Genomic DNA, 27352 nt, shown 5'->3' with positions numbered 1-27352 from the left:
CATCACTACTGTTAAACATGCACAATTACCACATTACCCACTCACCAAAAGTGTGATCACTTGGTGTCCTCACTTCCTTTCAGCAAACAGAACACCTATAATTGTTTGGTTTTGGTATTGTATCCCCATCTGTCCAGCCAAGGGGGTTCTCTTCTCAGTAGCCACCTCAATAGCATTTCTTTCCTAGAAACTCTGTTAGTGACAGCTTCTGTACATGCAGCTCTGTATACGAGAGGAGAAATAGCCAGCAAGGAGCTGTGTGCATTAAGCAGCAATTGTACAAATATCAATCAGCCCCAGCAGCAGTCACCCTACTTCATATGAGCTTGCCAGGACAGTACCCTGTACAATAGCGCCTTGGCTTCTAGGCTCTATCATCACACAACTAACAGCTACAAATCCTTAATGCACTTGTGCTTGCTGGTATACCAAATTTCAGTGCCTCAGTTCACCCTTTGAAATCTGATGTAGCCGGATAGGGGATATAAGATACAAACCCCAGAACTTATGCCCCAGTAGTACCTGATCATAAATATTGCAGGTTGCAAATAGCTGTATTTATCTGCATTGCCTATATCCCATATTGGTTAAAACAAGCTTTATTTTAATTTCAGGATGTTTGCTGAAACCTGCTTTTGTTCTACCTGACAAAGACAGCCCTGCTCTCAAACCCAAGATAGCCAATTAACTTTACGTAATATTTAGGGTCATCTTGAGCAGAGGTTCTGAACCTTTTTCTTTCTGAGCGCCCCCCCCCCTCCAAACTAGATGGTCCACCTGTGTCTCAACAACTTGAGGACTAAAGTTCTCTTTGCTATGTACCATTCAGAACCAGAAACTAGACACTAACTTTTCACTAACGAAAACTTAAAAGGCATTTCCCATGCAGCTGTGTAGGGTTTTGTTCTTCTGTTAACTAAAGAGGAAAGTAGAGTTCAAAGGAGAAAGCTACTGTTAACAATCCCAGAATCCTCTAAAAATAACAATTGTTATTCCCAGTGCACCTTGAATTAATTCAACATTAAAAATGAATCTGGACTTAATATCATTGTAAAAAGGGAGCTTGGGGCTCATCCAAGCACAAGTTGTCTTACCAAGAGTGACTGAAATCTTCACTTGTAGCACTTGCATAACTAGCGGGTTCTATACAACCAGATATGGTTGAAAAATGACTCATTTTAAGTCATGAATTGGAGTCAGAAAAGCTCATTTCAGAATCTGCAGACTTTCTAAAGAGCTTTGTGACAGTGGCTGCTGAAGCAAGTTTCAGCCTACATTTTGGTACTACCAGCTGTACTTTGTTCAGCTGAGGAGGAATGAAAAGGATCATAGGATAAGTGATTTAAGTCATAATTCACAACTTGTTTTCACAGCATAGGGAAAGTTATTGCAAATGAGGGCTGCATCCTTTTTTCCATTATCTTGGACTCTAATATCCAAAAAAAGAAGAAATTTTGAGGGACTTAAGATTTTACAGGGTTTTCTAAAGAAAAAATTCATGCAACCCATCCTTCAAGCAGAAGATGCAGGAAGGAAATCAGTTAAGGACAGGTTACCCTGCTCATGGGATGGTGGGTTTGGTGTTTATCGTCCCACAGACTAAGGGCCTTTGTTCTAGCAATATCGTCTTCCCTCTTTCAACATTTTCACAATAGGCCTTGGTACAGTCACTACATCAACTTGAATTTTCTTCTTTGTTAAGGACATATTGAAAGCTGTGTTCAGTCAGTTTGATTCTCCTGCAGCCTTCAGTATAGTTCTGCAAGAAGAGCCTCAGTTAAAGTATCCATCTCCTATTTCACTGCAACCACACAATCTTCCACAGCCAATGGACAGAGTTTTGTTCAAATTCTCTCAAGAGAAGTGGTTTTATCCTGCCGTGTCCATTGCTGCCGTGATGGTACAAGTTGTAGCAGGAGAAGTTTTTGAACAGGATGTTAAAAAACCTATCCTGAAGTTGCCATGTGACATTACGCATTTCTCAGTCACTCTCCAAATTCTAAGAAAGGTCAATTTGATCACTCTAGTCCCTGCTACCCAACTGCTTCCTACTGAATAGTGGCAAAAGTCCAACACTGGAGACTTTAGTCTCCTGCAGAGACTTCCATTCTGTGAATGACCTAATTAACCAGTATTTCCTGTTACTGCTTCAGTTTTTCCTTGCTCATTTTCAGCCTGAAACTTAATTTATCCCAGGCTCATTCCTTTGCCAGAATCACTCCTGGGAGCTGTGGCCCTGAAAAGCTGTGAAGTGGTTACTCACTCAAGCAAAGAATTAAGACAAGGGATTCATTTTAAGTAAGAGCAGGGCCCAGTGATTCTCTAGCTCCAAAGACACAAGAACACTTCGAAGGCATGTGTCATTCGGATGCTCAAGAACTGTGAATGGCGGAATGTCCCGTGAAGTGGACAAGTGTTTGGTTTTAGCAGTGTTTAGAACTCCCAGCAAGATAACCTTGCACATCTCCCCTTACAGATGACTAAGGGGAGAATTTCCAGGTTCTCGCCTTAACTTTATGCCATGCCTTTGATTTCTAATAAAGATTCCCATTACTGCCATTTCCAGGGGCACAATAATTTGTGCCTCTGGACCTTATTGTGACAAAGGCACTAGAACATATGTGCTGCTCCTACTTCAAATCCCACAACATGGCCCTTAATAAAATTCTGATTAAAAACAGCTAATAGGCTGAAAACCCTGTGAATGCATCCCTGCCTCAGACACATGTCCAGCATCTCTTCATCTGCCATAGCCCTTCCTTTCCCGTTCCCCAGGTCTCTAGACAAACAGTTGTGGTTTCATGATATAGAGATTGGGCTAGCAGAGTAAGTGGCAGTTAATGAAGTTAGAGGCACTATTTATCTTGAATACATGGCTAAACTCAAATGAGGTAGAAAGCTTAACCTATGGCATGAATTCAAGCAATCACTTCCGCTGGTCCAACACTATGATGTTTAGAGACTCCTGCATATACAGCAAACTGCAGCTCTTAATTCACCCCTTCTCCAAAGCAATTTTGTAATTACATTTCTAGGTTTTAATTTGGTGCTAGATCACAGCATGGACTAATGTTAGCTGGGGCACTTTGACACAGAGCTGTTGTGGGAATACCATGTACTCATTTGAATGCTTTTTATGCACACAGAGACCATAAAGCAAATGTGATGACATAGTGGGGGGGAGGCTAGTTCAGTGGTTTGAGCATTGGCTTGCTATAGCCTGGGTTTAGAGTTCAATCCTTGAGGGGACCACTTAGGGATCTGTGGCAAAATCAGTACTTGGTCCTGCTAGTGAAGGCAGGGGGCTGGACTCAATGACCTTTCAGAGTCCCTTACAGTTTTATGAGATAGGTATAGCTCCATATATCACCACTATGTAAATCCATGGTACAACCACATCTTGAATACTGCATGGAGATGTGGTCACCCCATTTCAAAAAAGATATATTGGAATTGGAAAAGGTTCAGAAAAGGGCAACAAAAATCATTAGGGGTATGGAACAGCTTCCATATGAGGAGAGATTAATAAAACTGGGACTTTTCAGCATGAAAAAGAGATGACTAAGGGGGATATGATAGATAGAAGTCTATAAAATCATGATTGGTAAAAAGAAAGTAAGGAAGTGTTGTTTACTCTCTCATAATACAAGAACTAGGGATCACCAAATGAAATTAATAGGCAGTAGATTTCAAACAAATGAAGGGAAGTATTTCTTCACACAACACACAGTCAGGCTGTGGAGCTCTTTGCCAGAGGATGGTGTGAAGGCCAAGAACATAACAGGTTTCAAAAAAGAACTAGAAAAATTCATGGAGGATAACATCCATCAATGGCTATTAGGCAGGGATGGTGGTCCTAGCCTCTGTTTGCCAGAAGCTGGGAATGAGCGACAGGGGATGGATCATTTGATGATCACCTGCTCTGTTAATTCCTTCTGGGACACTTGACATTGGCCACTGTTGACAGATAGGATACTGGGCTAGATGGGCCCTTGGTCTGACCCAGTATGGACGTACTTATGTTCATCTATCACTGTATCAAGACACAAGGCTGGCTTTGAATACAGAAATGCAAGTTGTACATGAAAAAAAACTCTGTTAGTGAAAGGCACTGGTTTATGTTAAATTTAATAAAAGCCCCAGTTATTACTTAGATTTAAATTTCTTGTGTTTTGATCTCTGTCCCTCTGAGTCACTTTTTTTCTTGTTCCTGTTCTTATTTTTCACATTGTGAGTTTCGTAGTATCGGACCCCAACTTTCTTGGTGTGCTGCTGCCTCTCAGCTCTTCTCCTCTGCAAAGAGATGCAGTCACACATAGTAAAACCAACACATTCGGCAGAGCTTATTTTGTTTGGCTTGTATCACATTCTTCTTTGAAATTAAATGATCAGAAATAAATTCTTCACCATGAGCTTTAAATGGCACAAATAAGCTTTCACATTTAGATTTTTCTTGTACGGATCTCAAAGTGCATGACAGAGATGGGTAAATGATACCCCCATTACACAGCAGGGGAACAGAAGCTTGGAGAGCTAATGAGCTTGTGTAAGCTTGTGGCAGAGCCTGCACCATAGATTCATAGATTCTAGGGTCAGAAGGGACCAATGTGATCATCTAGTCCGACCCCCTGCACAAAGCAGGCCACAGAACCCTACCCATCCACTTCTATAACAAACCCCTAACCTATGTCTGAGTTATTAAAGTCTTCAAATTGTGGTCTGAAGACTTCAAGTTGCAGAGAATCCACCAGCAAGTGACCCATGTCCCACACTGCAGGGGAAGGCGAAAAACCTCCAGGGCCTCTGCCAATCTGCTCTGGAGGAAAATTCCTTCCCGACCTCAAATATGGCGATCAGCTAAACCCTGAGCATGTGGGCAAGACTCACCAGCCAGCACTCAGGAAAGAATTCTCTGCAGTAACTCAGATCCCATCCTATCCAACATCCCATCACCAACCACTGGGCCTACTTATCTGGCAATAATCAAAGATCAATTGCCAAAATTAGGCTCTCCCATCATACCATCCCTTCCATAAACTTATCAAGCTTAATCTTAAAGCCAGATATGTCTTTTGCCCCCACTACTCCCCTTGGAAGGCTGTTCCAGAACTTCACTCCTCTAATGGTTAGAAACCTTCGTCTAATTTCAAGTCTAAACTTCCTAATGTCCAGTTTATACCCATTTGTTCTTGTGTCTACATTGGTACTAAACTTAAATAATTCCTCTCCCTCCCTAATGTTAATCCCCCTGATAAATTTATAAAGAGCAAGCATATCCCCCCTCAGCCTTCTTTTGGCTAGACTAAACAAGCCAAGCTCTTTGAGTCTCCTTTCATATGACAGGTTTTCCATTCCTCGGATCATCCTAGTAGCCCGTCTCTGAACCTGTTCCAGTTTCAATTCATCCTCCTTAAACATGGGAGACCAGAACTGCACACAGTATTCCAGGTGGGGTCTCACCAGCGCCTTATGTAACGGTACTAACACCTCCTTATCTTTGCTGGAAATACCTCGCCTAATCCATCCTAAAACCGCATTAGCTTTTTTAACGGCCATATCACATTGGCGGCTCATAGTCATCCTTTGATCTACCAATACCCCAAGGCCCTTCTCCTCCTCTGTTGCTTCCAACTGATGCGTCCCCAATCTATATCTAAAGTTCTTATTATTAATCCCTAAGTGCATGACCTTGCACTTTTCACTATTAAATTTCATCCTATTACTATTACTCCAGTTTACAAGGTCGTCCAGATCTTCCTGTATGATATCCCGGTCCTTCTCCGTGTTAACAATACCCCCCAGCTTCGTGTCATCCGCGAACTTGATTAGCACATTCCCGCTCTTTGTGCCAAGGTCGGTAATAAAAAGGTTAAATAAGATTGGTCCCAAAACTGATCCTTGAGGAACTCCACTAGTAACCTCCTTCCAGCCTGACAGTTCACCTTTCAGTACGACCCGTTGTAGTCTCCCCTTTAACCAGTTCCTTATCCACCTTTCAATTCTCATATTGATCCCCATCTTTTCCAATTTGACTAATAATTCCGCATGTGGAACCATGTCAAATGCCTTACTGAAATCGAGGTAAATTAGATCTACTGCATTTCCTTTGCCTAAATAGTCTGTCACCTTCTCAAAGGAGATCAGGTTGGTTTGGCACGATCTACCTTTAGTAAAACCATGTTGTACTTTGTCCCAATTACCATTGACCTCAATGTCCTTAACTACTTTCTCCTTCAAAATTTTTTCCAAGACCTTACATACTACAGATGTCAAACTAACAGGCCTATAGTTACTCGGATCACTCTTTCTCCCTTTCTTAAAGATAGGAACTACGTTAGCAATTCTCCAGTCGTACGGTACAACCCCTGAGTTTACTGATTCATTAAAAATTCTCGCTCACGGGCTTGCAATTTCATGCGCCAGTTCCTTTAATATTCTCGGATGAAGATTGTCCGTGCCCTCCGATTTTGTCCCATTAAGCTGTTCAAGTATGGCTTCTACCTCAGATATGGTAATATCCACCTCCATATCCTCATTCCCTTTTGTCATCCTTCCATTACCACCAGATCACCCTGGCTCCCAGTTTCATGCCCTATCAACTGAAGCAGGTTGCCTCTCATGGCAAGGCCCTAAAGAGAGATTTGCTACATCAGTCATGTCATATTGAAGTGACTGTGTTTGAGGCCCAGAATTGCATTCATGGGGTTGATTCACGTATTACACCAGGATGATTCTTTCAGACTTTACTGCAGCACCCAGGTATCAACAGCACTAGACGTTTTAGTTGTGAAGGTGGGGGCTGACCACACAATGGAGCATCCATTGACTCTTGCTTCCTCGAGGCCTAATTCTGCCCCCTACTCCCAGCGCACCAACCCCCATTCTGTCATCTGTCTGCTTCGTGTATGAAACACACTGAACATCCGCAGGAGAATTCTCCCTTTCAAATCCCTCCCTCTCACAGATGTATGCAGACTCCTCATCCACGCCGAGGAGGCCTGGTCACCTGTGAGCACATCATGACTGTTACTGTTGGCCAGAGGGAAGGCCATGTAGATTGACCGTTCTGCCAGTGCCAAGCAGAGGCACTGTGCATCACCCACCATCTCCCAAGACCATCCCCAAATCTTTGACATGCAAGAAGCTGAGGTATCTGAAAGGAGCCAAAGCTTCCACTCCCTGCCCTCTGCAGCTGGGATTATAGGCGGTAACACTTACTTCTTTGGATGTAAGCTTCTTGCAAGGCTTTTCACCCTGAAGGGCATCCTCCTCCTCGCCCTCTTGTGCTTTCCTTTTCTTTCCCTTTTTGGTGCACCCTAAGAGCAGTATTTTAAACAGTCAGAGACACCTTCCCGCACTGATCTGTTTGCATAGGTTGAGGCAGCTGGCTCCATGCCAATCCTGCATTTCAGTACATGGAACAATGCTAGAGTTGCGCCAGCCACATTTATAATACACGTGGCCTGTCTGTCAGAGAACTATTAGACATTTGATATAAAAGCTGCTATTAAGGGCAGATTTTCGAAGCGCTGTGCAAGATTCTATCTAATGGGACAACTCCACTGCACACTCATTGTGTCAGAGTCAAATCCCCATCTGCTGATTTCAAACCTTGACTCCCAAATCGAGCCCTCTTGGTGCCTGCAAGGGAAACAGGATCTTGGAAGCCATCAGATCAAGCCTCACCATGTTTCTCTGGGAAGGGAAACTACTGGGCCAGGACTATTGCCAAGTACAGGGTGTGCTCTGTGAGCTGTCCATCACCCCCATCCACACCTGAAACACACCAGGACTCTTACACCACCACTTGGCCCTCATTGGCACAGCCAGAGGGCACACAACACTTGACAATCAGGTGAGAGCTCGGAAACCAGAGCAACCTGCAGCTTTGCAGGGAGCCCTCAAGTCAGATTAACTCATCAGCAAGTTTTAAATAGTTTTAGGGAAAGAAGAAACTGGTCCCTGAGACTAGCAGTAAATGCCTCCATTTCTCAGGGTTTCTGCGCTAAGACCTGGGGCGGACTTAGACCTTTTCATGTTACCTCTGGCCTCTGGTTCTTTGGTTTCTTCAGACTTCTGCTCAGATGTTGTGAATACCTTTTCACTGAGCCCTCTGGGGATTCTACAACAGATAAAGCAGAGAGACATTCTCATGGGATTGTGCCCAAAATAGCAGCATGATGCTACCTTTTCTATAGGCCTGTCCTGCATATAAAGAAACAGTGCTCACGGTGCTCAGCAAAAAGCCACTTCTAAAACCAGAGTCTTATTAACAATTCAAATAAGTCTGCAAGATACCCAAAACTTGAATAAGGTCATATGGCTTTGCTGGGAGTTCTCCTCTGGCTAAGACCTAGAAAGTCCATTATTGCCAGATAGACTATCTTACCCAAACTCCTCTGCATGCATGCAAATTGAAGACAGTAGCATGAGAAAGCAACAAAAATGATTAAAGGTCTAGAAAACATGATCTGCGAGGAAATACTGAAAATATCAGGTTTGTTCAGTCTGGAGAAGACTAAGGGGGACATAACAGTTTTTAAGTAGTAAAATGTTGTTATAAAAAGGAGGGTGATAAATTATTCTCCTTAACCACCGAGGACAGGACAACAAATAAATAGCAAGGGAAATTTAGGTTAGACTTTAGGAAAACCTTACTGTTAGGTAATTAAGCACAGGAACAAATTACCTAGAGAGGCTGTGGAATCCCTGTCAGGTTTTTAAGAACAGGTTAAACAAACACCTGTCAAGGACAGTCTAGATAAGCCTTAATCCTGCCTCAGTGCAGGGGACTGGACTAGATGACCTACTGAGGTCCCTTCCAGTCCTACATTTCTGTGATACCATGAAGATTAGCAGCAGCTCCAGGAACTCTGTTAACTCCCCCACAGATCCTAGTAGCCGAAACACCAGCAAAGCCATAAGCTTCAGCCGCGTTCAGGAAATAGATGCTCATGGCCGGTCACTTTGTGCAGTGCAAGGAGAGTGAAAAAGTCATCCATAATACCAGGGAGGGCATGGTATGGACCAGAGGTGGTTTCTACTGCCCCAGGAAATACTAGTTAATCCCAATTCAAGGCATTTTCTGGTTTAAAATCTGTTTTGTTTCTGCACACTGCATTACACTTAGTTTTAGTTACACACTGAAATAGTGGTTACATAAGGCAGCAGATTCAGAGATTTATTTAGGGTTTACAAATAAAGAGTAAAACTGAAGTGGGTGTAATACTAATAGATGTTATGTAATACTAAACATCAGAATGTCTGTGCCGTTTGAGTCAGTATTTTTCTCAAGGAAAATGTCACAACTTATTTCAGTTTTCATTATCATCTGCATTGCAAAACTATCAGCAAATTGCTAAATATTTTTCAGTAATTTTCATGAGTATATTTTAAATAATAATTTTATTTATTTATTTATTTTACCAGTTACTGGTTTCAGCTCAGTTAAAACCATGAATTTAGCTGAGCTCTGTCCTAAACCAGTTTTTCTGGAAAAAACTGCCAACCCTGCCTGGTCTCCATCCCCTTTATCTGCACAAAGTTGGTGGGAGATCTCTAACTATCCATGCAAACCCAGTTATGCCCAAACTGGGCCAGCAGTATCCACCAGACAGGTCTCAGGGATGCAGGCATGTCCACAACCGCTGGCCTCACTACATCAAAGATCAAGCATGATCTCAGCATAACTGGTTCTAGCGTAGCTATCAGCTAGAGTTCAGTGATTCTAAGGGCCTTTGACTAAGGACACCAAAATGAGGCAAACTATGGCTTTTCCACTGGCTCATTTCCCTCCCAAGAGCTGAAAAACTGAGCATGGAGCAAAGTAAATGCTTTGAAAGAAGACATCAGCCCAAGCTGGCAAAAACAGAATACTAACTCACTCATGACAGCTAAAGGAGCTGTTTTCCCATAAATGTCAAAGCATTAGATGTTTTTAAGATGATAAACAGGCCTCATTCAAAATTCAGTTAAGTAAATGTTTGGTTTTGAGAGAAGATTATTCAATTATTGGCCCAGAATAGAAATCCTATCATACAGGAAAGCAGCTGAATGATATGTGACTTAGTAACCCAATAATAGACTGAATTCAGCCTGATCTTTTCTCTTGTGCAATTCTTTACTCTCAAAACTGAACAGAATCAAATACCTTATTGCTGAGAATCTCTTGGCTTTGGCTTTGGCCAGGAATTTTTTGTATTTTGCAATCTTTTCCTCCAAAATCTTAATAACTGCCTTGGAGCCCTCCCTGGCAGCTTCTCCATGGGAGCTGAAGTCATCCTCAACTAAGTTTTGCTGCTGTTCTTCCTCTTCCTCCTCCTCCTCTCCTCCAGAAGGATCACTGTCCATCTTGTCAATATCTGATATATCTACAGGAACCAGGTCTTCTTCCAAGAAATGAGTTGCCACATTAATCTTCCCAAAGTTCTGCCGGACGTGAGACATGAGTTGCTTCATTTCTGCGTTTGCTTTGTTCTCCTCTTCCTCTACCAACTCCGTGTTCGAAGCTACGGCCTCTGAGCTCTGCTCCTCACTGTCAGCTTGGCTTGGCATTGCAGCTACTTCTAAAGATGAGGGCTATAAGCAAGAGAAGGAAAGGTGAGATTTGCACCCCAGGCATTTTACCTACAGGCAAGATCTTACACAGCCATTACCCCCATTACATTCCAGACACTTTGACCACCAACAACCTGTACCAAATCAGCCATGTGACCTTGTACAGCCATAGTCTCAGGTATGGTTGGAATGGTAAATTGACTCAAACAATTAATATCTTCAAATAATTGCCTTCAGTTACTGCATCCTACAGAATGGATCCTCTATCCCTTATGTATCACAGCAATTCACATTCACTTACATTTCTCAAAAAACAAGTAATCCTGAAAGAGTGCACATAATTCCAGAAACTCCGTCAAGGGTCACAGGGCTATCAACTGGGACTGGCCATAATGCAATCCCTTAAAAAACAATTAGTGGTAAAAATATCCACAGTTGCTACTGAGTGGCAAAAGCTGGAAACAATCCAAGAGTCACTGCAATTCAGGAACTACCGAATAAGTAATTCATGTGCTACACGTCAGATAAAAGCATCAAAGCACCATTTGAAACAAAGTGAACTTTCAAAGTTACATGGGTTTCCCAGGAAACCTCTAATGGGAGAACTATGCACACGTAACCCTTTTGGTTAGGCAAGAAATCAGCCATTTGGAGCTTTGCTCCTAAAAGGAGCCCACTGTCTGTGAATTACTTATTCACAGCTCTAAGTCTTAAACTGTATAGAGGTGTGTCTCACAGACCCATGGGGATGCTTGTTCTAAGCTAACACCTGTTATAAACGTGTGACCCCAGAAAACCCCGTGTGGGGTTTGAAGGACCGATCACCTGCCTTGCTGGAGTTGGCGTGATCTCTGGTAAGTGTATTAGCATGCATGTAGGTTTTTTTATCGTTTTTTGTGTGTTTTCTCTGTAGTTTGTGTGTTTTCTCTTTTATCTTAAGGACAAGTGTGCTTGCTTAGAAAGAGCGGTGTGGTAACTTAACTGTGGGCAATTATGCTGTTTATAGCCTGAGGAGAAAAGCAGAGCAGGCCTGCTTAGGCGTGGGGAATTGACTGTGTAGGTAGGGAACGGTACAGCCTGGAAATACCCTGGTCAGAAGGGAGAGATGCAGGTCTCCAGCCAAGAGAGGTGATGGCCAGGCCCTAAGGATGGATGCTCTTGGTGGACCATAGAGAGGGAAGAGAGGGGCCACGGTCCTGAATGGTTACACTTACTGCAAAACAAACTCTAATCCTATGCACAACTTTCCAATCATCTCTTTGAAAAAGAGAATTTATTTTCCACCCAAATTTAACATCAGTTAATACTGTGAAAGTTGCTGAAATGTCTGCACGTTAACCAATACAAACCAGCTTAAACAACCAGTCAGGACATTGCTACATTCCTGCTGTGTGTTCTCTCTGTTTAACGAATTCACATGAGCATTACCTGAAACACTGAGGGAAAGCCATCCTCAGCGATGCTAGTGAAGCTGCTAAGAAATGGTGTGCAGAAGGGAAATGGGTTACCACATCTGCAGAATGGAAGTAAATGTTCTCACCTGAGGGCCTGGCTCTGCATTCGGTGGTTTAACGAAGAATGGTATACGGCCCCTCTGCCAGTCGTTGAGGACCATTTTGCTCACAGTCTGCATGTCAGGTTCTCCACCCTGGAACAGACAGTAATGATCTGTGTCTGAACTCACAAGGGCAAATGTACCCCGTCACCTCACCTCAAAGGAGCTTGGAGAGTTGAATTCCCCATGTATAATGTGGGACTTTTACTCAAACACTCCCCACTCACCCAAGGTTACAAAGAGCTGTGAAAATGCAGGCAGTGTTTTAATCTGGCTCACCTTTAACAGTTTTCCAGTCCGGAAGGCTAGCTTCTCAAGGAAATCCTCTGCATTTTTCCAGGTATCAATTTTGTACGTCTTGCTAATGTACTCTGGCTTCGCTTTTTCAAGCACTGCACTGATATGGTCTTCAGGGCTCTTTATTTTTTCAACTTGAACCTAAAAACGAGGGGAAAACAGAGCGCCCAGCCCCGTGAGCATCACTCTGGGTCAGCCAAAAGTCAAAGGCTCAGATGCTCTGGGCAAGCACAGCTGCAAACTGATTTCAGCCTCAACAATTCCTCTCTAACGTCCTCCTCCCAACCACAACGGAAACTTTTCTAGCTTGATTTTAAAGGGAAAGGCAGCACTTTGTTATGCTCTAATACTGCAGAAATTCTACAGAGTTCCAAGCAATCAAGAGATTCTAACGAAGGGTCAAACATCACCCTCCTCACCCGCCCCAAGACACCCTGGTTCACTTTAAATGTGTAAAACTTCCCTTTACTCTGTACGTTAACTAAGATATCATATGTGTGCACACTGCTTCGGCTCCTGGAACTCTACCCCATCCTATGGTCAGACCAAACAGCATGACTACTGCCCTCAGCCTCATCCCCATTCTGAAGTTTGTCATACGTACAGATCACAAGTTGTCCCTGGGGTGAGGAAGTCAGTATTAGAATCTCTTCAAACTGCATCAACAGTAGAAAAATGGGCCTTTCCAGCATTCTCCGCAGATACTCACCACTCCCTTCAGCACAACGTCAGTTTCTGTATCCTCCGATGGATAAACTACACCTGGGCAGTCAATGAGGAAGATCCGCCGCATCAAGGTGATGTACTGCCAGACCTGCAAGAGACCAGCAGTCCTCCTGCTTTACCCTTCTTCACAAGCAGCCTTGGATTCTGCATTTTAAAGGTATGAAACTACCCTTAAAACGGGCACTGCAATTTATGAACTTGAGGGACTGAGAGACCCAGAGCTAAGGACAGTGACCAGCCACTGCCCAGCCCCAGGAAGCTGAGCACTATGTGGCATTCAGAGGCTAGATCCAATCACAAGACTGGTGTCCATCCAGACAGCAGGACTGGACCAGGTGGTGACACTATGTCCATGTATTTTTGCATAAATTCAAATCCATGGTTTGCCCCAGGGATTATGTTTATATTCTGTGTCTAGGACCTCTTACCTGCCCAAAGGCCAAGGTTCTTTCACGGCCTACCTACCTTTGTTTCACCGGCAATGGGAGCCACATTGCAGACCTTCTTGGATCGTAACGTGTTAATCACTGAGCTCTTGCCAACGTTTGGATAGCCAATGAAGCCCACGCTGATCTGTTTCTTGTCTGTGTGCAACTGTTAAGAAATTACACACATTCATGAATGCCTTGTAGAGAAAGGCACGGTTGCTATTAAAATTCCGAAGTGGGAATTCTCAGCAGTTCCTCTCCTCTTAGAGAAATGGAGTGCAAATACAGTCCCAGTGCAAACCTGATCACAAGGAACAGGGTCTCCCTAATACAGGGGTCTCAAACTCAAATCACCACAAAGGCCACATGACGACTAGTACATTGGCCCAAGGGCTGCATCACTGACCCCCTTTCATACAACGATACGAAAGTATAGTCAGAAATGAAGAGTAATACAGTATGCTATTAAAAGTCAACGTATTACTTTTTTAAAGTCAGTGCTAATTTTGACATCATTTCATTTTTGGCCACTTAGCTGGCCAGCGTTTTGCATCAGCCAGAGCATCCATATTAGGTTTGATATCCTGAGACGAAACCAATCTCAGTGTTGCTTGCAAATTGCACCACATTCCATACAGAAAACGACACTAAGAGAACGTTAAGACTGCACAGTTAAGCACACGTGTCGAAGTCAGGGTTGCACACACAACTTTTTCTCTGCCCCTTTGAGACTATATGTTATCACATAATCTTTTAATTACAGGGTCACATACTGTTTCTTAAATTGTATAGCACCTTACAGTGATTTTTCACTGACTTTTACTGCTTTGTCACAGTAGCCCAATATATGCTTACTAGCAAAGGACTTGCCACTTAGCCACTCAAGTTTATGGTAAGTATGAGTGAGGGTGGGCAAATGTGTGTTGTGATGGGAAGCTGTGTTGATTTGTGCCTGCAAAGCCCCCATTCCACCCCTTCTATGAGACTCCGCCCCTGCCCTGCCTCATCCCACCCCTTCCCTGCCCCCATTCCAACTCCTTCCCCAAAGTCCCTGCCCCAACTCTGCCCACTCCCTGCCCCATTTCAACTCCTTAACCAAATCCCTGCCTGGCCCCGCCTCTTTCCCGCTGCCTCCTCTGAGCCCGCGTCCCCACTCCTCCTCCCTCCCCCCTGGAAAGTCCTAAGCACTGCCAAAGAGCTGTTTGGTGGCGGGACGTGCTGGGAGGTAGGTGGAGGAGCGGGCACACGGCGTGCTCGGGGGCTGGGTGGGGTGAGGGGAGCTTGGTGGGCTGCAGGAAATAACTCCGCAGGCCGCATCGTGTGTTTGAGACCCCTGCTCTAAGAAGAGAAATTTATCACAGCTAACAGGCCTTCAAAGAGCTGATTTCAAGTGCTGAAGGAAATATTCCAAAACCTTTGTTTGAAGAGCCAGAAATGAGTCACTTGCGTTTTCAGCTGCTATGAAATTACTCATCGATGTCTTAAGTTAAAAAGCACTTGGGTTGAGAAACAAATATAAATCGGAATCTGTTGACAAGATACAGATACAGATGTAGGACTCGAGAGGAAATCAGTCCTCTACAAAGGAAACTATTCTGTTGACTTCTCTCTCTCAAGAAGATGATTATTTCAAAGAGGCATCATCTTCATGGGAGAGTATCAGTTTGCAGGGCATAAATGAGCCGCACAAGTACGTTCTTCCCCTCCACATGCTCATGTGTTCCTAAGTAGTGTTAATGGGAGTTTCCTGGGTGCCTAGAGACGACACCCCCTGGCCAGTATGTATCTGGGTCAGGCTGAGTTTTGAGCCTGCCTGGGTTGTGTCGCACATTTCTCAATAACTCGCAACAAACAGCATGTTCCAATCACTCCCCAAAGGGCTCTTCACAGGTGGAGTCAGCCACTGATACGCACAGCCCAGTGTCTAGGCTGCTGCAGAAAGACATTTTCCACCTTGAAGCCCAGCAACTAAGAAGAAAAAACAAACAAAAAACAAAAAAAAACAAACAAACAAAAAAAAAAACCTGTTATGTACCTTTCCGAACTGCCGTAACAGCTGTATGAAGGCTCCTTTGCCAAAGGGATTTGTGAGACTGGCATGGAAAGCAAGTGTCGGATAATCCTGGGAGAGGACTGCAACCCAGCGTTTCTAGAGAGAAAGCACACTGCTGAGCGAGGAGGTTCATGCTAGGGACCCAGAAAAACAAGTGCAGCGACTCAGCCTGATCACAGGACTTGGTTTCAAACAACTGTCTGAGGAAACTGAAAATTCAAAGATCTTTGAATTGTTTCTCAAACCCTACAGTAAATGCTTTGTCTTCCATTTTATACATGCAGGACAATACTCCAAAAATGTTTCATTGCTAGCTAAACCCAATTAGCTGAACAATATAAAACAAGCTAGCTCTTAAGAGGACTAGCACTTAGCATACTCGCAAGAAAAAAGCTGAACTGTTACAACCAGCCAGAGGAAGTAGAGAGTTTGTGGCTGGTGACTGTTGATCAGCTAAGCAAAACTTGGGTGCATGTGCAGTGTAACTCCTACTCTGATGGCAGGAAATCCTAGAGGAGCTCCCACTGACCAGTTACATTCTACCCTGTAGCATGAGGACTGACACTAGCACCAGAGCATAGGCTACAAAGGACAGTACTTACGGTGGCCCAAGTAGGGACAAGGTCACATTTGTTCAGGACGAAAATGAGATGTTTCCACGGTTTCTCCTTTTTGAGGTAAGATTCGACATGTGGGGAACGAGTCCCGACGGGATCTCTAGCATCAAGAACTTGCACAATAACATCAGACGAATCAATCACCTGAAAATCCATGGACAGAGAGGAGTTTGGACCCTCAGGCTGAAAGCTAATGCAGCACGTAAGGGCAAATGGGCAAGCTAAAAACACTTATATTTTCCCCCTCTCCATGTGCGACTCGCACTGTCCCTTCGGCTAGTCAAACAGACTGTTATCCAAGGGGTTTACTTTTCCCACTGAGGCCGTGGCGGACAGTGAAGTTACTCGTGTATATAGACTGTCACTGGCTTCCTATGTGCAAGGATGATTCTATGACATTTTGGTTGCAAACGCTCCAGGGAAAGGCTCTAATTAATCACCTTAATAGACAGAATTAAAATGACTCTGCATAAACTAGTACAGAGTCACTTTGATTTTGTAAAACTCTGCACCTAAATGTGGAGCCTAGGCCACTTGATCATGTTCCTTTACTGGCACTGTTTCCAGCAATCAATCAAGTTGAAGAGCAATCATTTCCTAGCAAAAACAATGAAGAGTCCTTGTGGCACCTTAGAGACTAACAAATTTATTTAGGCATAAGCTTTTATGGGCTAGAACCCATTTCATCAGATGCATGAAGCAAAAAATACAGAATCAGGTATAAATATATGAAAGGATGGGGGTTGCTTTTCCAAGTGTGAGGTCAGTCTAACGAGATAAATCAATTAACAGCAGGATACCAAGGGAGGAAAAATAACTTTTGAAGTGGTAAGAGAATGGTCCATTACAGACAGTTGACAAAACGGTGTGAGTAATAGTAGGGAGGCACTAATAAAACCTTGACTGGAGTACAAACGCACTTCCAGCAGGCCAATTCCAAAATCACTACCACCATTTTACAGGTGATCATGATGCAAACAATGTTTCTTGAATCGGTATTAACATGCAAGAAACAAGGGGGAATGTGCAGTCAGTTGGCTAACCACCTGCAACAGGGAGCAGTCATTATACGGCTTGATTCAGGGCCAAGTGAATTTGTTTCATATCTAGGTCTTGCATTTTTGGCACCCATTTAATTGAAAACTGTTCAGGTTGCCTTATTGTTCTCAGCATTTACACAAGGTCTCTAAGTGGAGAGGTGGCTGTACAGGTTATAAGCTGCATTTAGAAACTCGGAGCAAGAAGCAGACGAGCAACGTCACGTTAGTCTAGCAGTAACTAAGAGGATGCACATCTGGTCCTGTTACCGCTCTAACCATGGCTCGTTCCCATTCCTCCAGCAGTTGATGCAACTCAGAAAGGGCTGAAGGTCAGAGCCTTTCAGAAGAACCCTGCCAAATCTGATGTTTTAGCCTAAACAACCTTGACATCACTATAGATAAACCATTCAGATGAAGACCCAGGGAAGGTTTGTGCCTTATCCCTGACAGTCACCCATTGGTTGTACGCTTAGGGTTCAAGGTCAGTCTGAGTGAAGACTGTGGGAATCTCTATCCTTTTACACCTTTCTTCTCCCATGTTCTAGTTGCTGTTGCATAGTGGTACCAGACCTCGTGGTTAAGATTAGACTCTTTAACAAGCTGAGGAGAGAGCAGGCAGGCAAGCAACATACCTGCCACCCTTCCTTATAAGGGAAACCATCACTTATTTTATGGTTGCAGTGAGCTTTAACCATGGGAATGCCGGGGGATATGGATCAATGTTCATGTCACGCTCCCCATGAGTGCCTGGGCAGGGGAAGTTAATGATCCAACCTGCAGAACAAGTTTGGTGATAAATTCTAGTCACATGCCACCTGAGGCATGCTGTATATATGCTAAGAAGAAGGAGGGAATGCTGCTACGCCCACACTTGGTTTTTTACAGTCCAACTCCATCAACAAAGGGTCTTCACAGAGCCATCCCAATCACTGTTCTATGGAGTTACTAGTTTGTGCAGGCTTGTGTGCTGTTGCATTTGGCTGAGTGATCACCAATTTAAAATCGCCTCCCATGAGCAAGTTGTGGAAATTCAAATGTATGAATCTCTCTCAACCTCTGCATGATTACACTTACTTTGTAAAGCTCGCCCCAGATTCTTTTGGACTGTCCCTTCTTGTAGATCTCCTCTCGTGCTTCATCCCTAAGAAGTGGATTATCAAACACATGTCAGCACCTAAAAGACCAGGAAGATGCATTTTCTTACGCCATCTACACACACAGGAGATGAGGCCAAAGTGACAAATACTTGGGTTTTACACAGTCCTGATCAGCCTAGGGATATGCAGAAGGAATACCAATAAAGCAGTTCCAAACAGATATACCTTTTCACGTGCCTGTATTTGTGCCCCTACTGGGCTCCTGTTACTCTCAAGACACCCTTGGTAGATATTCAGAGATGTCATGCATCATGAATTACACTTGAAGACAAATTAAATTAATGGAGATATCCTATCTCTTAGAACTGGAAGGGACCTTGAAAGGTCATTGAGTCCAGCCCCCTGCCTTCACTAGCAGGACCAAGTATTGATTTTTGCCCCAGATCCTTAAGTGGCCCCCTCAAGGATTGAACTCACAACCCTGGGTTTAGCAGGCCAATGCTCAAACCACTGAGCTATCCCTGCCTCATGCATATGGAATCAGCCACTAGGTTAACTATGCAGGCACACAGACAGCAAGAGAAAAAATCCAACAAAATATTGACCATGTTGGACACCTTAAATAGTCTATCTCCCCTCAGCCTCTCATTTTCTCTAAGCCTCCCTACAGTACGAGTAGCACAGTGGACATTTTCAAGGGTGAAACTAAAACATGCATTGCTCTTAAGGAGTTTAAACACTGACCGTAACTAACTCTGCCCAGCTTTTTACCTCACTCCAGTATCTTCCATCACCAGGTCTCGGTCCTTGCCCTGGTCATAGGTCCCTGCGGAGGCCTCAGCGTTCTCCAGAAGAGACTGCACATCACTCGCAGAAAGATTTGGTCTTTTCCTTTGCGATTTGGGGCCAAAGGTTGTTTCAAAAGTTTCTGTGTCAAGAATGTGGACTTTGGAATTCTGAGGGAAGATAGGTTCGTAAAAAGTAATAAAAACATGCTTTAACTTTGCCATGGCTCAAAACATGCAACATACAAAGGCTGAGTTCAGGTCCAAAGAACTGTCACAAGAAGTGCTATACGCACTATCTGGATGTCTTAAGTTTTTAACTCCCTTTGAGAAATACAAGAATAGTTGTTTAATAAAAAGGAAAGCAAACAAATTACGTTACACTTGCCAAAGAACTGTGTTTCATGTCTTTTATTATAAACTCAGTCAAATATAATTGAGACTACAAGGATGAAAAATAAACTGTTATCTTTGATCAGTCCTTTGTTTTTCTAACAAGTGCACAAATCTCGCCAAATTCACAGATTTTGTCAAGAATAATCATGCTCAAATTCATAGTTTTTATTTTAGACCAGCGACAAATGCCAACATTTTCTTGGAAATGAATCTACTTCATGGATAAAAAGAATCACTTATTTTTTAATGTGCATTTTAGTTTCAGATAACATTTCACTTAATTTAGGTAAAAATTTTATTAGATGCACATGGAAAGTCTTCATATGAAAACATCTAGCAAGACTCCAAAATAATAGCTTAGATATGATAAGAGAAACTTGACCCTAACTAAAACTTGATGTGTCTGAAAGAAAGTTATATGCACAGGAATTTTTGACTCAGGATAAAAACACTAATTTGAGTTAGGATCTATCACGCAACAGGAGGCAAGCAGTGTGAGACCAGCATCCTCGAGAACTCATTGTCAGGCTGTCACTTGTGCCATCACAAGCACTGGAACCAGAGAGTGCATGGGAACAAACTGCCACAGCCATCTGACCCTGGCACTTTAACACAAACTGCTTTAAGGCAAATTTCCTGCCAAAAGAGATTAAGTCCCAATGGATAATACAGACCTTCTTATTGGTTACACACAGCTAATACACTTGCTTTATTTCATTCATATTAATTTTATACATCTTCCCAACCCCTGGGAAATATTCCAGTGCAGTAACCCACTCAAAGTACTGCTAGCTCCAGTCTGAGTTCACAGTACATCAACTATGAACCACAGAGGCTATTCAAGGGCAAACAAGCAGCCTGATGAAAACCCAGAGTCAGGCCTTCTCACTCAGAACACTGAACCATACGCTCACCAGTCACCAGACCAAGAAGCCAAATGTTACAACCACCTTTGCCTGCTCATAAGCAGGATCCCAGAGCTACATTTGAACAGATCATTTTAGGGGTACTGAAAAACCATACAGGGTACTGATTTACTCTCTATCGCTGATTGAACATGAGGCAGTAACTATGCCTTAATTTCTATTTTGTACTAAGAGGAAAGTTCTTTGAACTCGTTTGATTTGTGTGTCTGGTTAAAAGTCTACTACTAATAGGAATGTTGCTAGTAACTACTCTGCAAGGCATGGGAAATGTAACCTACCAAATATCAGGCTATTTTGCTGTTTTGTGAACAGCAGAAATGTCACAGCACTGACAAACAGAAAGGAATAAGATTTTGGAGCCACAATGCACAGGTGGAAGTGCCCACTCAGGATGTGTTACTTAGAGGTCCATGGCAGGTTTAGCTCTGTACAACCTCAATAAAATCCAAGCCTTTAGAGACCAAGACCAATTAAGACACAGATTATCCTAAAATAGGTGGCTAAGGACTTGTTCCCATCCAAGGACCCTATTTACAGGTGAAGAACAAAGGAGTGGTCTAATATATCTAGGGGTGCAGAAAGATGCCCTGGCATCCTTCATCTGGGGAGACAAGTTTATGAAAGGAGCGTCTGAGCCATCCTGCTGACAAGAGCTGTGATAAGGACTTGTGGTAACCAATGCCTTATTAGACAAGAGGACATCTTGTTAGTGAAGTTTCGGCTCTAGAACGTGTGTGATTATTTAATTTTATAATTAATCCTTTGTTTCCAATATTTCTGCTTGCTGTCCTTTGAATCTCTGTTCTGTTCAATAAACTTAGATTTTGCTTTCGCTATAAAAAAACAAAGAGCTGTGTGTGATCCAGAGTGTAAGCGGTAAGCTAGGGAGTACTGTTCCTTTGGGAGCAGAGGATCTGGGAATTCTGCGAGTGCTCAGCTGTGTGATCCAGAGTGTAAGCGGTAAGCTAGGGAGTATTGTTCCTTTGGGAGCAGAGGATCTGGGAATTCTGTGAGTGCTCAGTACATCAGGGGCTGGGAATCCAGGGGGATGCCCAGAGGACTCCTGAGTAGGAGTGTATCTATCGCTAACCTGCAAAGAGCTGGCAAACCGTGCACAGGCTGAGCGGAAAGTGCTTGTGTTGGCTGTGGCTGGTAGAGTCAGGGAGCTGACCCTGGCAAGCACAGACAAGGCTCCCTCACACTAAGAGCAGGTGGTAGTGAGGTGCCTCGCAGGCCCACTCCCAGTTCAAAGTGTAGACACATTGGGAGTCAGCACCAGCACTGTCTGCAGCACCCTGTACTCTCCCACTCAAGTCGTGACAGGATGATACACTGCTTAGCTTATAAGACCACAGCCCGGGATAGCAAGCTGTTAGGAAACCTCAGCTCATTCAGTGATTCCTTCAGGCTGACACAGTGGCACTAGCAGGCACCCAAGAGAGCTGTATCCATCCTTCCTCTGCCAGAGAAGAGACCGTGACATTGAATGGGGGAACTGAGTCTGCCCTTAGAGGACACCCTACAGCTCTTCACCAAACTGAACAGATACAACACGACCTCCAGAAAATAAACCGAGGCTCCTGCCCAGAACTATCCTTAGTTCCTAACGGGCTTTTCTTGTGAGGAAATGAGCGATACTCACATGAGGTCTAATTCGATCATGGAGAAGGGACATCGGCAGCCTGCTTTGCTTCATGACCACTTTGTACGGATCCCTCATAACAGTCTCCATTTCCTCTTGGAATTTCTGCAGAGACGACTGCTTGATCACACGGGTATTTCCTGGTATAGAAAAATAAACATTGCACCTTCACACATCCCCACACTGGGCATAGGGCACACACAACCCAAATGATGCGCTAGAGCTCTGTCTGGAGCTGAAAATACCAGGGAGAAAAACAGATCTTTCACTGGATAGAGGCACAGTCAAATTTAACCCTTGACTTGCCCACTCCATTCTTTCCTTCCCACCACCTAGAGACACTTTAAAAAAGCATCTCCTAGCAACAACACACCCAGTTGTTTATTGGGCAAATGCAAATGAATGGTACAAAGAGACGGATTATCATTCATATGCCTACAGCACACATCTTCCTCTGCAGCATATGGTGCTGGTCATTATTGGTGACAGGACACTTGGCTAAATGGACCTCAAGTCTGATCCAGTCTAGCAGTTCCTACAACCCTTACAATCCTGCCCTGGTCACAAGTCCGCCATTACAGATTGGTTTCAACCATTGATTTAGAGCTGTTGCAGCCCTCCTGCTTAAAAGGGTGCTGCTGTGCAGTTGCGTTTCTGTACTAGTATTAGGGAGGCTCTAAATTAATGTGCGGAGAAGAGAAAAAGGGGCAAATTTTGCATCATGCCAATTGTAACAGTGTCTATTTGGGCAATCTTCTTAAACGATAAGACTCAATTGAAAACTCCCTGCTTCAGGGGATCTCCCTGATCAGAGTCTAAAATGTAAGAGAGATGGTATTCATGAGTTTCAAATATGTTTTTATAGTCTATATTCCAAATGAGTGTGTGTGTCCTTTAGCAATATATGGAGCCAGGACCACACAAGGATTCCCAGGGCTCTAAAAGCATCATTCACATTACATTGCCTTAGGACAGCAGGGACTCCCAATAGGCAGATGGAATGCTGCACTCTTCCAGTGTATGCCCAGTGGCCACACACACAAGAGGAGAGAACCTACGGGAAAATGGGACATCAAAACAAATCCAGTGCCACTGGGGTTGCTCTTGGCATGACAGTTCAGTGCAAGGACCAAGGCACAGATTTAGAAAGGAATTTAGGTACCTTTGAAATCCCACCAGGCAGCTATCTACATCTTCAGGCACCTAAATACCTTTAAAAATCCTGCCCTAAGTATATAAATGCTACTGGCTTTTACTGTAGCTTTTTCCATAAATATACATTATAAGTCATAAAACATTAAAGGGATCAAAACCAAGATAGTGGCATGACGTGAACTTTCCTGCATCCCATTCCATCAGTACAGACAACTCAGGTTCTTAACCTTGCCAGGCAAATGCTGCAATGGACATCAGTCAAGGCTTTCCCTATGAGAAGCAAGAGCCTCTGTTCTTTCAGCGGGTAAGGAATGTGCTTCCCTCATCAATGGGAAAAGCTAGTTTCTCTTTACACCATAACAGTGGCCAAGATGTGGAAAAGCAATCAGTGATTTTGGAGTCCCAATTTTATACACCTTGAAGGGGCCAGATTTTCAGAAAAAGCTGGGAACCCACCCTCTGAAAACTAAGCATCTTTAAGGCATCTCAGGTTGGCCCCCCCCTCAAATCAATAATCACATTGGAAACGTTTGGCCAATGGATCTTGTTTCCAGGGAACATGGACATACTGTGCACATCATCCCCTTAGAACATCTGAGTGACCGTTATTTTAACCTCACTGAGTCACGAGGTAGAAACACTCACCAAACCATTTAATATTTGGTTCCACTCTTGCCACTGTTCCTGGTGCCACTGTGGACTGGTACTGCAGAGGCCTAATCACTTTACCACGATTGTTTCTAAGAGAGAAAAATGAGAGCTTGTGTAAGTACACGAGCAGCAGAGACACACAGCAAGGGCCACAGTTCACTCTTTCCAAGACAACACAAAAACCATGTGGCTTGTCTGAATGAAAGTCCTAAGCAAACAATCACTGTATACACAAGGGCACTTTTACCAGCTACAGTACTATTTGGAAGGGCAAGTTAACTTGTATAGCTGAGACAGCAGGAGGATTTAAATCAGCCAGCCTATCCTCGCCCACACTGGAATTTGGCCAAGATGCCAGTGTTATTCCTGCAAACATACCACAGGGCCCTGTGTGACCAGGATCTCAGTCTGCCATCCAAGTACTGACCAGGCCTAAACCGACTCAGTTTACTGAAGAAGGGATATGACCTCAGGCTTTAGGCAATCAGTTTTACTGCACAAGGCATATTTGGATGAAGCCGTTATGTTTGGCAGTATATGCCAGTGCCAATGGAACGAGCACACACAGACGTGCTCCTTCAGTGAACCTTTCCTCCCACTATCACTATAGGTGAACAACTGGAAACAATAACTGCCCATTGGCTCATAATCAGATCAGGAGACATCTGGGTCACCCAGGTGGGGAACAAGAATAGGAATCATCAATGAGTCTTTATTGGCACAGCAAGCTATATAAGTGCTGCCAACCCCCATAACACTGAGCGTAGGTTGGTGGTTTGGGAAACACCTAAAAGACCTGAAGGAGACTTACACCTGCTCCACTGGTGCAGAAGAGCAGTGGCCCTTCACGGCCCAGGTCTGCACCCAAAGGTTGACCCAAGGCTGCCAGCGGGGAAGCTTTTATTCTGGACCCAAGTGCATGCGCAGAATGGGGCTGCTGAGATTCCCACTGCCCTGGGTCACCCACAGTTACAAGCCAGGGGAGGTGCTCAGCTGGCCGCCAAGAGCCTCGACAGCTGCCAGCCTCACCTGCGCTCCTTCTGCCGGTACATGTTCAGCCGCCGGATGGTCGCCCGGTCCCGCACATTGTGCCCCCCGGCGCCCAGCACCCGATCTAGGAAAACAAGTCAGAGTTAGGAGGGAGGGAAGGTGGTGGGCGAGGGTCGAGGCACAGAGGATGGGTGAAGGGAGAGAAGTATGTCACGGGGGGGTAGGGAAGGTGGGAGGGAAGGTGGCGGGGGACGGTCACACGCAGCATGGGAGGCGGAGGTCGCAGGAGGGTGCAGATGGAAGGTGGTGGGGGAGGGTCGCTGTGCACCATGGGGGGGCAGAGGATCGGGGCCCAGGGGAGAGGGTAGCAGGGGGGCACAGCAGCCCGGGGGGTTCGCAGAGGGGTGCAGACCAGGAAGGTGGCAGGGGGGGTTGTGGCGCAGCCCAGGGGGTTCTCAGGGGGGTGCGGACGGGGAAGGTGGCAGGGGAGGGTCGTGGCCTGGGGGGGTCTCAGAGGGGTGCAGACAGGTCCAGTGGCAGGGGAGGATTGTGGCCGGGGGGGGGTCGCAGGGGGGTGCAGATGGGGAAGGTTGTGGAGGGAGTCCCGGCGCGGCCAGGGGGGCGGAGGATCAGGCTGGCAGGGGGGTGCAGACAGGGCCAGTGGCAAGGGAGGCTCGCGGCCCGAGGGGGGTGGCAGGGGGGTGCAGATGGAGAAGGTGGCAGGGAGGGTCACGGCCCAGGGGGGTGGAGGGTCAGGGTGGCAGGGGCGTGCAGACGGGGAACCTGGGGGGGCGCAGGGGGTGCAGACAGGGAAGGTGGGAGCGGAGAGTCACGGCCCGGGGGGCGCAGGCGGGGAAGGGGGGAGCGGAGGCTCAGGGCTCCGGGGGGGTGGCAGACGGTGGCGGGGAAGGGGGCGAGGGAGGGGCGCGGCCCGGGGGGGCGCGCGGGGGGGGGCGCAGACAGGGAAGGTGGGAGCGGAGAGTCACGGCCCGGGAGGGGCGCGGCCCGGGGGGGTGGCAGACGGTGGCGGGGGGCGGGGGGCCGGTACCGGGGTTGGTGCTGGCGCGGGACGGGTTGATGCTGCTCCGGCCCTTGTAGCGGGGCTTCCCCATCGCGCGGCCGGGGCTCGGCGGGTCGCGGCCCGAGGAGGAGGCGGGGGGCGGGGGGGGCAGCGAGGCTCTCGCGGGCAGCCCCACGCGCTGTGCCGAACCCGGAAGCAGCTACAAGAGCACTTCCGGCGGCGACCGTGACGTATTTCCGCCGTGACGGTTACTGTGGCAACCTCGCCCGCCCCCGAACCCTGCGGCGTCCGTAGCTGGGCTCCGACATCGTGACATCACCCCCGACCGTAGTGACACGGAGCCATGACGTCACCACCTGCCCTGCTCACACTAGCCATGACATCACCCCCGGCCCTAGTGACACGGGGCCGTGACGTCATCAGCTGCCCTGCTCACACTAGCCATTACATCACCCCCGGCCCTAGTGACACGGGGCCGTGACATCACCACCTGCCCTGCTCACACTAGCCATGACATCACCGCCGGCCCTAGTGACACGGGGCCATGACATCACCACCTGCTCTGCTCACACTAGCCATGACATCACCCCCGACCCTAGTGACACGGGGCCATGACATCACCACCTGCTCTGCTCACACTAGCCATGACATCACCGCCGGCCCTAGTGACACGGGGCCATGACATCACCACCTGCTCTGCTCACACTAGCCATGACATCACCAGGGCCATGGTGACACAGGGCCATGACATCACCACCTGCTCTGCTCACACTAGCCATGACATCACCCCCGGCCCTAGTGACACGGGGCCATGACGTCACCACCTGCCCTGCTCACACTAGCCATGACATCACCCCCGGTCCTAGTGACACGGGGCCATGACGTCACCACCTGCCCTGCTCACACTAGCCATGACATCACCCCCGACCCTAGTGACACAGTGCCATGACGTCACCACCTGCCCTGCTCACACTAGCCATTACATCACCCCCGGCCCTAATGACACGGGGCCATGACGTCACCACCTGCCCTGCTCACACTAGCCATTACATCACCCCCGGCTCTAGTGACACGGGGCCATGACATCACCACCTGCCCTGCTCACACTAGCCATGACATCACCCCCGGCCCTAGTGACACGGGGCCATGACGTCACCACCTTCCCTGCTCACACTAGCCATTACATCACCCCCGGCCCTAGTGACACGGGGCCGTGACATCACCACCTGCCCTGCTCACACTAGCCATGACATCACCGCCGGCCCTAGTGACACAGGGCCATGACATCACCACCTGCTCTGCTCACACTAGCCATGACATCACCCCCGGCCCTAGTGACACGGGGCCATGACGTCACCACCTGCCCTGCTCACACTAGCCATGACATCACCCCGGCCCTAGTGACACGGGACCATG

At 45.9% G+C, this 27352-nt stretch overlaps 1 protein-coding gene across 1 annotated transcript; it reads right to left on the bottom strand.

Annotated features, from left to right (window-relative positions):
• Positions 1–4037: 4037 nt before the first annotated feature.
• Positions 4038–26079, bottom strand: GNL2 (G protein nucleolar 2). The gene is made up of 16 exons (XM_030539150.1): positions 25964–26079; positions 24955–25039; positions 23920–24014; positions 22120–22259; positions 19142–19326; positions 18348–18414; positions 16219–16377; positions 15599–15712; positions 13601–13729; positions 13119–13223; positions 12392–12550; positions 12098–12205; positions 10151–10578; positions 8043–8122; positions 7219–7316; positions 4038–4293 (listed from the first exon to the last, which is right to left on the bottom strand). The coding sequence occupies exons 1-16, from the start codon at positions 26025–26027 to the stop codon at positions 4147–4149; spliced, it is 2163 nt and encodes a 720-aa protein (XP_030395010.1). The 5' UTR covers positions 26028–26079; the 3' UTR covers positions 4038–4146.
• Between the last annotated feature and the right edge of the window lie 1273 nt (positions 26080–27352).

Source organism: Gopherus evgoodei, chromosome 20 (genome assembly GCF_007399415.2).
Source record: "Gopherus evgoodei ecotype Sinaloan lineage chromosome 20, rGopEvg1_v1.p, whole genome shotgun sequence".
In the NCBI taxonomy this organism is placed as follows: domain Eukaryota; kingdom Metazoa; phylum Chordata; order Testudines; family Testudinidae; genus Gopherus; species Gopherus evgoodei.
This window is presented reverse-complemented; position numbering and strand designations above follow the sequence as displayed.